The following is a 14,048-nucleotide window of genomic DNA, read 5'->3' on the forward strand; positions in this document are numbered from 1 at the left end:
ATTTGTGCAAAATTATCAAAACAGTTAAGAAATGTTAAATCAAGGGTCACCTCAAAATTTAGCTGCTCAAATTGCATATTTTGACCACAGAAGTAAATCTACAAGTTGTGTCTAAAAGTATACTATGCTGAAATATAGTGCACAAATCCTTCCAAATTGAATCCAATAGTCAACGTTTTTTTTTAGTATTTTAAATTCTAAAAGTAGTTAGTATTTTTCATGGCATTGTGCACAATAGATATAATTTAATTTGTAGAATTTTTTACTGAAACTAGCGATATTTATAAGAATGCCCCATAATAGTTATGCAATTATGTTGCATCAATTTGCTATGTGTGTGCAAAATATCAAGTAGTAAATTTTATAATACAGTATTATGGCACAAATCTGGGTCAATCCTCACAGTGCTCTCTCTAATTCTACTTTGGAAATATAGCAATAAAGTATGTTACATTTTTGATCACACGTTGTCATTTGACATGCTATGTAGTAATTAATTTAATATTTGAACAATAAATGCACTCTAGCTCTTTGGAAAACCATATTTTATTTTTTGCGGTTTTGTTACTAATTTATGTTGAATAAATATCGACTAATTGATTTTGTGCAATCATAACTGGTGCACTTATCCTATTTTTTCTGCCTCTCCATGCTTCCCTCTAAATTGAAATGAATTTATGTTGGTACTTTGTTTCAGGTCCTATTGGAATGGCCGCAGCTGCTGCAATCGCCACTGCCAAAAAACGAAAACGACCTCATTCATTTGAAACAAATCCTTCAATACGTAAACGGCAACAAACAAGGTTATTAAGGTAGTGCCTTATAAGGCAGGATTTTTTCAAATTTATCTTCAGAAGTCTTTATGCATGTTTGCTCATACAATTTAGTATTTCAAAGGATGTATAGTAACCCCTTTTTTTTAAAATTCTCTTCCTTTGTTTTTTTTTTTATAAATCTGAGTGTGTATACTAACATGCACTTAAAATATTTCTTTAGATAATATTTTTATAATTTAATCAGTTTGAAGGAGACTTTCTCAAAAGATATCCCCCCCCCCCCCTTAGCCTGTTTATAATCAATTATAATGATCTGTTAAAATAAAAGGTTTTCAATGTGAATTTTTTCTCGTAAAAACATAATTGAGTGAATTAAAAATTAGCTACATTATACTTTTTATTTACCACATATATACCATGTACTTTTTTAAGCAACCTGAAGTTTATGGTGCTTATCTTTCTAGGAAATTGAAAGCAACCATTGATGAATATACCATAAGAGTAGGACAGCAAGCTGTGGTTTTAGTAGTCACTCCGGGTAAACCACAAAATAATTTCAAAGTGTTTGGGGCTCATCCTTTAGAAAATGTGGTATGTATGTGTTGCAAGTTGAATGTTTATTATTTATTTTTTCATCATTTTCTGTTAGGCTTTTAAAGTAATTGCTATTTGATCAGAAAATGAATTTAATTGCAACTACAGTATTTCTGCGAGTCAATTGACTATCGGGAGACATGTCTTTATGCAGCAACAGCAAATACCAAGTGCTGTTTTTTTTTCCTTCTTTTTGTCAAAAAATTGTTACTTCAACTTATTATTTTATTTATTGTGCTTTCTTCATCATACATACTTGTCCTTTACTGATGTTAAGCTCTGTTGTGCAAAAATGCAAAGAATTTTTACTGTTTGTAGAAAGCATTATGCATCAATGCAGCTAAGTTTTTCAGGAAGGATAATTTTTATCTTTTGTGTTATTCATTTTATCCTGGGGTTTGTAATTTTTTTATTTTTAAAATAAAATCTAAAAAGTTGGATTTTTTTAATTTAAATTAGAATTTTTAAAAATTGAAATCAAATTTTTATTTTTTTTTAAATCTTCAAAAATTTGTAGATATTAATTATTTTACATTTATAAACATAATGTCATACAATAGATAAAAAATAACTTTTTAGCTTTTTTAGCAGCTAATTTAACTTAAAAAAGATTCCATCAATTATCGGTTCATACGCTGAAACAGAGCCATGTCCAAGGGGAGGGTTTTAGGGGTTAAACCCCTCCCATTAGAGAAACATAATAAAAACCAAAGAAAAGTGTAAATTTGATTTAAAACTAACTTTAATGTTGAAAAGTCTGTTTATAGTATTTAAAAAAACAAAACATTATCTTTGAAGTTTCCCAGCAATTTTTTTCCTTTTTTCTAGTTCGTCTGAAAATAAGAAAGTCTTCTTCAAAGTGCTGCTCCTCCGAACCCCCCCGCCCCCCGCGCCCCATGCCAATAGCATTATGGAGCATTTCAAATTTTGTTTCCAGATCTTCAGTTTTGCAAAATTTCCAGAAAAAGTCCCCCAATATCTAACAACATCGCTTAAAATTGTAAAAAATCACCTTAACTCGGGTTTGGCTTTGTTTCAGTGCGGAAAGCGCCCTAATGTTTCCAAATATGGTCGTACAACTGCGTTTTTAAAACTCCAGTTTCAGAAAAAAATCGAGCAAGGGTCCTCGAACCGCCTTTTTTTAATATCATCAAAAATTAGGTTTTTAAAACAAAACTTACTAAAAATGTAAGTGGAATAACCTCTGAACCTCCCCCGTTTCCAATATATTAGGATACTGCTTAAGTTTCTTAGGATTTTTTAGAAAAATCCAGGGGACAGATTTAAAATCCCCTCCCCGTAAAAATCTTCAAAGTTTGTCTGCAAATGCGTTTTTGGAACTTCAATTTAGAAAATTTGAAAAGGAAAGGAGAAATAAATTTCTATCAATTTTTCAAGAAAAAAAAAAGATCAAGGAGAGTCCCTGAGCCCTATTCCTTACCCTAACGTCAATAAATATGGCCTATAATCACGTTTTACGCTTTTAATTTCTACAAATTTCCGCGGAGCCAACCGTCTAAAATTCCGTTTTCAATACTAAAAATTTTCCGGGGGAGAACCCCCGACTCCTCTTATTAGGTTAGATTTTTTATCAACATGTCTCCCTTAAAACTTATTTTCTAGTTGCACCACTGTTTTACACTCACAGTTTTAAGTTATTATTTAAGTAAATATATATTTTTAACTGTACAAATTTGATCCGGATAAACATGAGCCGAATAAAAACTAGGCTTTACTGTATATAAAATATACAATAATAGAATTGGTAATATATCACTTAAAAACACATCTTCTGCGAATTTGAACCTCCCCCCTCCCCCACACACCGATATGCCCCTCATTGTAGCCATTAAACAGAAATGAATTATTTGACCCACTGTTGTATTTTTCTGATAGTGCAGGTAAGAACGATAAAACATTGAAACCAGAACATAATTTCACCCTTTATGAAATTCTGAACACGGGCCTGCGCTGAAATATGCATTACAGTCGACTCCCGCTACAACGCAATTCGACTCACGCGAAATGGCTATAACACGAGCTTTTCGGGAGCAACGAAGTTCAGAGCTAAAGCGAATTTCTCGCTCTCAACATGAAAATATTTGGAAAAAAATCGTGATGTTAAGTTTCGGTTTTGTTATTCACAACTAAGCATTGACTTTGTGAATGTACTTCCCTCCTTTCAGCATCACTGACTGCGCAAGTTCACACGCACTACACTATAAACGTAGCTTTATAAAAGCGTATAACCCACCACTCCTCATATTTTTCATTTATTTATTCTAAATATGAAAGGTGATGAAATAGTGTAGCACCTAGGCACGCTGTTTCATCTGAAGTTTGAAGATGAAAACAAAAAGCGAAAGTTTGCAACAATCTAAGGAAAAGGTAAAGATTTTTTATACTTTGAACAACTAAAAAGTGGGCCAAACTTTCATACGTATAATTAAAAATTAAGAGAAGGCAATCCGTTATAAGTGCAGACCTTAGTTTTAATATGCAGCTCGCAGAGTAGTGTTTAAGCAAAATACAAACATTATGAAATTAGAATCTGTTCTTGTATTGTAGATTATAGAGACTCTGAAAGAGGGGTGTTACCATAGATGTATGACGATATTAGAATGACGATCAGATTGCACTGCATAAGTCATCATCTTCAATATTTAAGTTATAAATGTAACTTATTGTATCTACTGTATAACTCTTACAGTGCAGTGTTTCAATAATGCAGCTTTTTTAAAAAATTTGGTAAAAAATCAACTCCTATATAAGAAGCGCCAATATAAAGTTAAAAATGATCTAAAACAGTTTAAAAGGTGTTTAAAAATGTCTAAAATGATCGGGTATGTTAATAAAAAAAGTCATATTCACAACACGAAATTTCGACTTACGCAAGAAGTCTTGGAACGCATCCCGGGATCCGTAAATCGGGATCCGACTGTACTTTGATTCCAGATTTGCTCTTTCAATAAATATTTTGTGAAAGATCTGTTTTTTGGTTTTTCAGGATTTTGTGAAGAGTCTGTTTTGGTTAATCGGGATTTTGCGAAATGTCCGTTTTGATTGATCAGATTTTTATGAAGGGCCCTTTAACGGACCCAAATTTCCTTTAGCCAAACCCATGAGTGATAAACAGTTCCATTAAATAAGTTGAAATTATTGAACACACAGTAAAAAAGATATGAATTAATAAGACAAAAAGATCTTTCACAGTTTTTGTTTATGAATGGTTAAAATTTATTAATTTCTTATGACATGTGTATAAATTAGTGACACAAATGTCATAAGTAAACATGAACCATTCATTGAAAGATTTTTGAACCATTATTTGATTAATTTACTTATTTAATTATTTTAATTTGATTAATTACAATCCTGATTAAGACATGATCTTCCTTTCAAACTTGCTTCATCAGAAACTGCTCAAAACTAGTAAGTGGTAAAATAAATACACGGATTTCAATCAATAAAAATTTTGCTACTTTTTTTTCTCATTGTTGAATAATGGTTTCATGATTTTTGTACACATGCGTATGACGCATGCATGAAGAAAGCATTTTTTGCTTTGTTTCTATCTCACTCCTCTATGACTATATCACTCTGTAATTGTTATTATGGACTAATTTTCTGTCTACATTTTATTGTGCTTATTATCTTTCAGGTTAGAAATTGTAAGAGTGTTATAATGCAAGAATTAGAGTCCGCATTAGCTCAGCAAGCACCGCCTCAAACTCAGGATGATCCAACACTCCATGAATTGCCACCTTTAGTCATAGATGGCATTCCTACTCCTGTAGAAAAAATGACACAAGTAAGCCTTTTTTAAATTTTAAACCAAGATTGATGCTACTGAAACGTCATCTATATGTAACTATTTTTACGCCTAACTACAATCTTAGGGAACTGTTTCAAATTTGTTCATACTATAAGCCATCTCCCCCCTCTACCGCCAGACAAAAATAGGTTTTTGCCAAAGTGGCAAAATCTATTTTGATTTTGTGTTAACAACTTACGGACAGTTTTTTTTTCCTTTTATATAAAAGTAAAAGCATGAAAATATTTTGATAAAATTTTAATTTAATTATTTTTATAGTTTTAAAAAAAATTAAGGTTTAACTTACTTTTAAAGTTATGGAGAATTTTTACTTCTAAATTTTTAAACCTTAACATAAAATTTCAGTTTGTAACATCTAAGACAAATAATTAACTTACAATGAAAATGTAATTTGCTTGTTTATTATAGCATTTTTTACAGAATACTAAATATCTATATAAAGTATGCTTAATCAAGATACAACTATAAAATAAAAGAAATAAAAGTAATTAAAAAGCAAAATACACATTTCTTTAGATTGAAATATCACTTAAATCATCATAGTCTATACCATCTTCATCAACATGGCATAGCAATAAACTAGTTTCATGAGAGAAGCAACTGACAAACGGTTTCGTATTTTTGATTGTACAAAAGAAAAATTTGAGAAATATCTCTCTATTGCAACAGAACTTGCAGGACACATTTGAAGAGTTGCGACAAGTGTGCAGAAATCTATAGGTAGTGTACTGCATGTAAATGCATTATTTCTTTAGTGAGGAAAAGTTAATATTTTTCTATATTAAGTAAATATTCTGTTATTAATGAAATAGCTTAAAAATTTTAGTGGGATAAAAAAAGTGATTAATTAAATATATGTATATATACATATAATTAGAATTCAATGTTTTTATTAATTTACTAAGCTTAAGTAAACATTCTTTTTTTAGCGTTGAAGGAATTGGATCATTCTGAAAAAATTGTGTTAGCAAACATTTAAAATCCCTAGTTTTGCAATCCCAACATTTCTTTTTTATTTATTTTTCACCTTATAAATTAGAAGTAACATGGAGAGACATAATTAAAATATTAAAAGTGCATTATTTATATTATATTGTCACTATTTCTTGATTAACAATACAATGCTACTTTATTTGCAATTAGGTTTTTGCCTTTTTTTCCATTTTTGCCGTTTTTTTTTCCATTTTTGCCATGGTTCTTTCCACTGTCCCGGCAAAAATACCATTTTGCCGGCAAAAAAACCAACCCTGATTCTTGATGAAAATTACGCTGAATAGTTGTTACGAACTAGCACTTCGCAAAGCGTAGAACACAATACGAGTTTTGTCGTGCAGTCGTCATTTTCACAAACACTGAAATGGCAGGCGAAGAATGAGAGTTAGCTCTACTGATTGGCAAATCTGTGAAATACAAGATTTTCCCCATTCTGACGATACCTTTATTTAATGAGACGAATTAAAATCTGAATAGTTATGATTTTTTGAAATCGGGTCATTCTTTTTAATACACCCTGTATATTTGTGTCTGTATATAGTGGAGCGTAACAAATCCACCAATTTCAGGAGTCCACATTGATTTTACCCAAAACTAATTTTGCTATTAATTATTTTCTCATTGTTTGTCAGGGGGATTAAAATAGCATATACCTCATACCCATTTTTTCATGCACATGAAAGTATAGATAATCGATATAAACAAATAATTTATTGTTTTACTTTTTTTTTGTAACAAATAATACTCATTGCAATTTATTGAATAGAATTGTTGAATTTTTTTTTTAAATTTTAGGCACAATTAAGGACATTCATACCTCTAATGTTAAAATATTCTACCGGACGAGGGAAAACCAGGTTGGGGACGAGAATCTACTAGACCAGCATGGTGGCCTAAAGAGTTACCTTGGGCAAATGTAAGAAGTGATGCCCGTACAGATGAAGATAAGCAGAAAGTATGTAATATAGAATGTAATATTTTTGAATTGCATATAAATGAAAGTAAAATGTTAGAATGTTTTGTTCTTAATTATTTTTAACCATCATGATGTTCTGGAGAAATCATATGTACAAGACTTTAAAATATGTTTTTGAAGCATACTGCAGTTTTTAAACACATTTTTCAAAACTTTATCCAACCATTAATCAAATTGTAATTTATTTTTACAAGTTGTTCCAATGTTATACATTTTTGCATGCATTGTACAACTGTCAACTCTATAATTCACACAATTTGGAATAATAGTTTACAGAACTTTGTTTTTAGAATTTTTGGGTTTCAATCCATTGATATGCTTACGTTGCTCAGTGTGATATTTTACTTTGTAAGGGGTGGTCGATGAGATCCCCCCCCCCCACACACACACACTGATCAGGACATTAATCCAAATTCATATCTCACAACATTCCCCTTGAACTTACTCTGAAATTGGTAGTTTATTCAACAGATTAAAGGAACTGACAATCCCCATTTCTTATAGGACCTTCTAATTTTAAAATAAATGCATTAATGTATTGAAAAACAATTTGTTGAGAATCTAACATATGTTTCGCAAAGCATAACTTAATTTTTGGTCTATAAAATTTGCATCTATTTTAAAAATTAAAATTATTTTAAAAAATTTCCTCTATTTTGACTGTTTTATTTTACATTTATGATTCAAAAATGTCTCATTTTACTTCAGGTATCTTGGACCCATGCTTTACGGCAGATTGTGATAAATTGTTATAAATACCATGGGCGGGAGGATCTATTACCTGCATTTACGAATGATGATGATAAAGAAAAAACGAAAGCAGCAATCCAAGCACAAGCATCGACAATTGAAAGCCTTGCTGGTGCTCAAGGAGTAAGATATTCTGTGAATAAATTTCTTTTTTAGCTTTCTTTATAATAATATTAATAATAGTTTCCATACTTTAATTTATAAATAGACATTTCATGTCAAATCAGTTCCTTATTCTTCAAATGTTTACAGCATTTGTACTACAATCTCATTGTATAACAAGAAGTTCTGTCTAGAACTAGACGATCCTACTTTCCCGTATACCCATACTACTTTCTAGTACCTGATCAATATTCTCAAAAATAGCTAAAATCTCAAATTTTTTCAAACCTATTTTTAAGATACTTTAAGCTGATTTCTAAGAATAAAATATTCCTCACTCATCTAAAAAAAATTAGATGCGTAAAAAAAAAATTAACGAATAAAATAGCAGCAACTGTTGTTAAACAAAGCACCTAATACACTTTTTTCCATTAAAAAAATCTTTAACGGCTTTCAAAACGAAAAAATAAGAATTAAAATTAATAAGCTCATTAAAGTAAATACATCATATCAAAAAAAAATCGTTGCTTTTTTCCCTGTTGCCAAAAACATTTTTTTAAATGAATTAATGCACTTACCAAAAAAAAAAAATAATAAATAAATAAAATGTCAACTTAAAAAAATAATTTTCATTGTAAAAAAAAAAATCATCTGCACATATCTTTATGTTGAAACATAAATGATTTCGAGTTTATTCACCAAAAACTGAGTACCTAAATTGAAACTTTAGCGTAGAAATAAAAACAAGTCATATCAACAATAATTATTTCACAGTTAAAACCATAGCTGTGGAATCAGAGTCAATCTTATTTTGAGATAAAAGAGTCGGAGTCTAATATTTAAGAATCAGAGTCAGTCATTTGTCCTCCGTGTATAAATATTTGCCAAAGCTTCGAAGTCGGGGAGTCGAAGTCTGATTAATTGTCGGGCGCAGAAGTCGAAGTCAGGTGCCCCTAAATTCTCGGAGTCGAAGTCTGGAGTTTGGCATCAAGAGTTATTTCCAACAAAATTTGTTTGAAGTAAATCCGCCTTCAAGTATGCAACGTACGTTGACTTTCAGTTTCCCCATAGGCGCTATTGTTAAGGGATTTGAACTGTTCAAAATTGAACGGAAAATTGTTCAAATCAAAAAGATATTTTATATACAAGTGTGTTTCATCAAAAGCTTTTTCCTACAAAGTTTGTTTGAAGCAAATTCGTCTCATAGTTCAAAATTGCCTTGAATTTCCCTGTAGGCGCTAATGTTTTTTTGAACTGTTCAAAATTGAACAAAAAATAGTTCAAATCAAAAAGTAAAATATGGGAATGAGGTGTCCTTGCCGAGATCTTTCGAACAAAAGAAAGTTTTTTCGAATCTGACTATTCATTCAAAAATTATTGGGGGGGGGGGGGGGAGGACAGGCAGACCGACAGACATTTTTCCCCATCTCAATACCCTACTTTCCAATTTTTAATTTTTCGATATTTATTTAATTATTTTATTTATTTTTTGACTTTTTGTTTTTCGCGATATTTTTAAGATGCATTAAGCCTTCTTTTCATGCTTTTTTCTTCTTTTACTGGGAAAGTAGGCTAAAAATTGTTGTACTGCCTCTAATTATGATATATTACTTGAACCATAGACACATGGTACCTCTGAAACTTAACCAAATAAGTATTTTCAACCAAATCGACAATATATAGTATTTTAACTTTTTTTTTCAGATAATTAATAGAATTAAACATTTGATGTTAGGAAAATATAGAAATTTTTATTCATTAATTCAAAGTAAATTTTCAGAAGTTATAAAAAATCCCACGTTGAAAGAAAATAAGTAAAGCATGAACTAAGTTTATTTGAGACTGATAAGCATTAAAGGAATATTTTTTCTATCTGTTTAACGTCTTTCAAGGGACCACCAAAAAATCGTCCTTAAAGAGAATGCTTTTTAAAACTATAGTGGACCATCTGGGACTGCGAAAAGCAGTCTTTAAATAGAGAAAGTCATTAAACAGAGAGCCAACTGTAATTGATTTCTTTTTAACCTATCAAATTTGATTTTCTATTGCTTAAATGTTTCATTGAAAATATTAAAGTTTGAGCCAAGAATTGTTTCTGATCTTTGTAATTTAACTAATTTATGTATTTGAATCAAAAGTAGGTACACATCTTTATAACTTCTGTGTTTGATATCTTGGTACTTGAAATGGCACATTAATCAGCAACAATCTTTTTGTGACGACCTAAAGGGGATATCACACGAGAGAAATTACGGGACATCGCAACCGCAATAGGAACCGTCAACGCTATCTGGAACTGGTTTTTCGGGCGGGAAGTTGCCTACAGGGTTACTGCCGGTTGCTCGGACGGTTGCTCGATTTGCTCACAACGGGGGCTACCATTTTTTAGTGTACATCCATGTGCTTGCGCTTGTTCATCGCTTTTCGTCAATTCCGCATTTGGTTATCACGCTGCGCCGCGTTAATTCGACACTTATGGATGAAATTAGTAATCGAATACTTAATACAGCTCTTGCAGCTTTAATTGTATGTGGATTTGTGAAAAGATGGCAAAAAAAAAAAAAAAAAAAGGGAAATGATCAAGGCAATGATTGATTTCAGAGCTAGAGCATCAATTATTATTTCATGCAGTCACCAAAGCTCCTCCTGTTAAATTCATATTTGAGTTTTAACATTAATTTGTAGAACTTATGGTGAAAATTTCAGAAAAACAGGAAACTTTTATTACTATTAATTGAATGTTTGATTTAAAGTGATACTCTTGTTACATTTAAAGAAGACATACAGAATATATGACTTCTCTAGGCTTATTTTTTCCCATAACTACTAAATTAAATCTTAATTTTAGATAGGACTTATTAGTCACTTATTGACAGGTAAGGAGAAATTTTAATTCTAACAAATTATACCTAAATTCATAGCTAAAAACAAACATGACAAATAAAAAAAAAAGCCAGCAAACTCTGATCAATAGGCCTTTTATAATAATTTTTTTAAACTTCGAGTTCATAAATATATTGGAGATGTGCTAACACTTTAACTTACACAAATATAACGCCACTAGATACATATTGCACACAGGAAAATCTGTGGCCGAGTTTATTAAAATAGTTCCAGACATTTAAAAATAAAGTGACGCTTTAAAAAAATGTAATGAAACGATGATGCGCATTTATACAAGCTATACAAGTATTTATAATACAAATAAGCTTAATACTGAGCAAATTAACACTGCATTGAATATTAGTACGTCTCAATCAATATTTCAAATGTTAATAAAAATAACTTTATCATTTAATAATGCCAAACATAATTTTTGACATCTCAACAAAAAATTACAATGTGCGTATCATTTTTAAAAAATTCTTTGTATTATCTTATTCTTTGATTTTCAGAGGGATTATTTTTCTTGACTGGAATAGAGTACATGTGTTACTACTACACAGTCAAAATATTACTAAATAGGTGGAGCTAAAAGTAGAGTAAATATTTCACCATTTCACTTTGCCTCACATTCTCCTACATTTTAAGTATTTTCAAATGGTACATACTGTATGTACCCATCAGATTGAATTAAAAAAGAAAAGTACAACTTCAATGCTATGATTTTTAAAAAGGAATTTTCACGTAACTTTTTCAAGGAAAAAATTTTCTGTAATTGTTCAAGTATCAGAATGGGGTGGCTTCCTCCAGTCAAAAGTAGTACTTTTATCACTGAAATTGATAGAATAAGCAAAAAAAAAAATAAAATAAATAAATAACTTGGACCCAAAAATACTTTCATTTTCCCAACCGTTATTTTTTAATTAATTTTTTTAAATGTCCGATTTTTCAAACAAAGCGCGGTCCTGATGACGTTACAAATACACGTGAGTAAAGATGCGAATTAAATATTTTGCTCTGTGAATGTCAACACGAATGGAATTTCATCATTCGTGACGTCACACGACAGAAATGTAAACAATGAAAAAGCCACGATTTAAGTAATTTTTTTAAAATATTAAACAAAAACAAATTATTTAAAAAATGGTCAGATCCTATGTTTTTAAACATGCTCTTTCAGAAAAAAATACGTTTAAAATTTTAGAAACGACCCCATTGTCACATTTGTGCAAAATAATTTTCAAAAACCTAATGAAACGAAAAACACCAATATAAATTAAGAAATGCATAAAATTCGCACTGATGTTAACTAACATATAAGTAGCAATTTAAATTCAAAATCAGATGCAAAACCAAAGATTAAATGTCGCTCATCCGTTTTTTAAAGTGTAACTGAAAATTTTTGAAACATAAAATAAATAGAACAATTTAAAAGGAATCCCCACATTTCTGTCGCCACGATTGCAAATGTATTTTACAGTGACGCTGCCTGACGTCACGAAATCCCTGCGCCCTGATTGGTTCCTTCGTAACTTGCCCAGAATTAAAGGCAATTTTTTTCTAGCGGAGGAAAAAGTTTGCCCCTATACGAGCAATTGCGAATTTCCATAGCACACGAGAATTTTGGAGCAATCGTTTGTGCAAGTGAGTAGAAAAACCAGTTCCGGATAGCGTTACGGTTGCTATTGCGGTTGCGATGTCCTGTAATTTCTCTCGTGTGATATCCCCTTAAGTTACTGCCAATTTACTCTAATTTTCTGAGCACTGAAATTTTGCACTTTTTTTCTTTTTATTTAAGCCGAATTATTGAACATGCCTCACTTGGCATAAATTTTATTTTCAAGGTAGACTAGTTTAATCCTGGTGACGCTGCTAGTCACTCCATAAAACTACAAAAATAAAGTATAATTTTAGAAAATAAATTCCGTCGTCAGTAATTAAACATAAGGTAACAAATCACGCTTTGACTATTTTTCAAAAAAATACCATCAGAAAACTTGATTTTCAAACTAACGCTGTCGAGCACAGGTGCTTCACAAGGGTCAGCTAGCATGTTTGTATTTTGATAGCCACCCTGTGAAAAATATTTTTTCTGCAGTGAGTTACACTTGATTGTTCTAATATATTTTTTATTTGTTGATATTAAGAAATTTACACATTTACAATCTGTTAAGACACTCATTACTGACAAGCTCTTTTGGCGGTAATTTTTCCAGTTTGTATTACCTCAACCGAAATGATAAGTTATGTTCTAGAACTTAAAAAGAATAAGATTAATATTTTCTCAATCATTTTTTAATTCTTGATACTTTTTAAAAATATATGAAAGCAAGCAATTAATTAAAACTTACTGGTTAAAAATACTATGTTAAAGCAGCAGTGTATTCATTCAAAAAGTAAAATTAGTTTTTTCTTTTAGTAAAGCAGGATTTAAACACAGTACACTGTATTATTTAATCTTAGCTGTAGAGTTACTAGTTTTTTAATCTTCATTCATCTTTTATTTTAGACTTTATATGCTCAACCATTGACAGCTCATTATCCAGCTATGGTGCAAACCATAAGTAATCCAGATGGCACAGTGTCATTAATTCAAGTAGATCCAACAAATACAGTAGTTACATTACCAGATGGTACGCAAGCACAATTACGAACTGTGAGTGCAGTAAGTAGACCTTAGAATCAAATTTTATTCTCTTAGTAGGTTGGAAATTGAATATTGAAGGAAAATTTATTCTAATTCCTTTATTCTTTGTTTACCTAGTATTGCATTAAATGGCAATATAAAAATAATACAAATGATGATTTTACAAAATCTTTTCTGCTACAAAATTGTTTATGAGATAGAGATCTAAAATCAAATAGCATTCTTTTAGAAAAATATTTTTCGGGACTAGTAAGCTATTTGTAAAACCCTGAAAGTTTGCAAATTAGATGTTTGTAAAATCAATCACCTATTGTTATTATTAGAATATTTTTGTGAATTAAAATTTTGTCATATGTATGCAGTGCAATAGATGCAGATTAATATAAACCATTTAACATGAAATTCTTCAAAGTTGAATTTAATAGGTTGGGTAATCAAGTGCTTCTTCCACTGAGATTGTTGAGACAGTTGTATAATTGTTTCTTCATCTAA

The 14,048-nt window shown here is 30.5% G+C and overlaps 1 protein-coding gene across 1 annotated transcript in view; it reads left to right on the forward strand.

Moving 5' to 3' along the window:
• Positions 1-14,048, forward strand: part of LOC129229242 (DNA-binding protein P3A2-like) — a 62,387-nt gene that overhangs the window by 29,168 nt on the left and 19,171 nt on the right. The window contains 7 exon segments of the mRNA XM_054863507.1: positions 698-812; positions 1,241-1,367; positions 5,032-5,181; positions 6,994-7,044; positions 7,046-7,153; positions 7,883-8,047; positions 13,419-13,574. Coding sequence (XP_054719482.1) covers positions 698-812; positions 1,241-1,367; positions 5,032-5,181; positions 6,994-7,044; positions 7,046-7,153; positions 7,883-8,047; positions 13,419-13,574 — 872 coding nt within the window.

This window comes from Uloborus diversus, chromosome 9 (genome assembly GCF_026930045.1).
Source record: "Uloborus diversus isolate 005 chromosome 9, Udiv.v.3.1, whole genome shotgun sequence".
In the NCBI taxonomy this organism is placed as follows: domain Eukaryota; kingdom Metazoa; phylum Arthropoda; class Arachnida; order Araneae; family Uloboridae; genus Uloborus; species Uloborus diversus.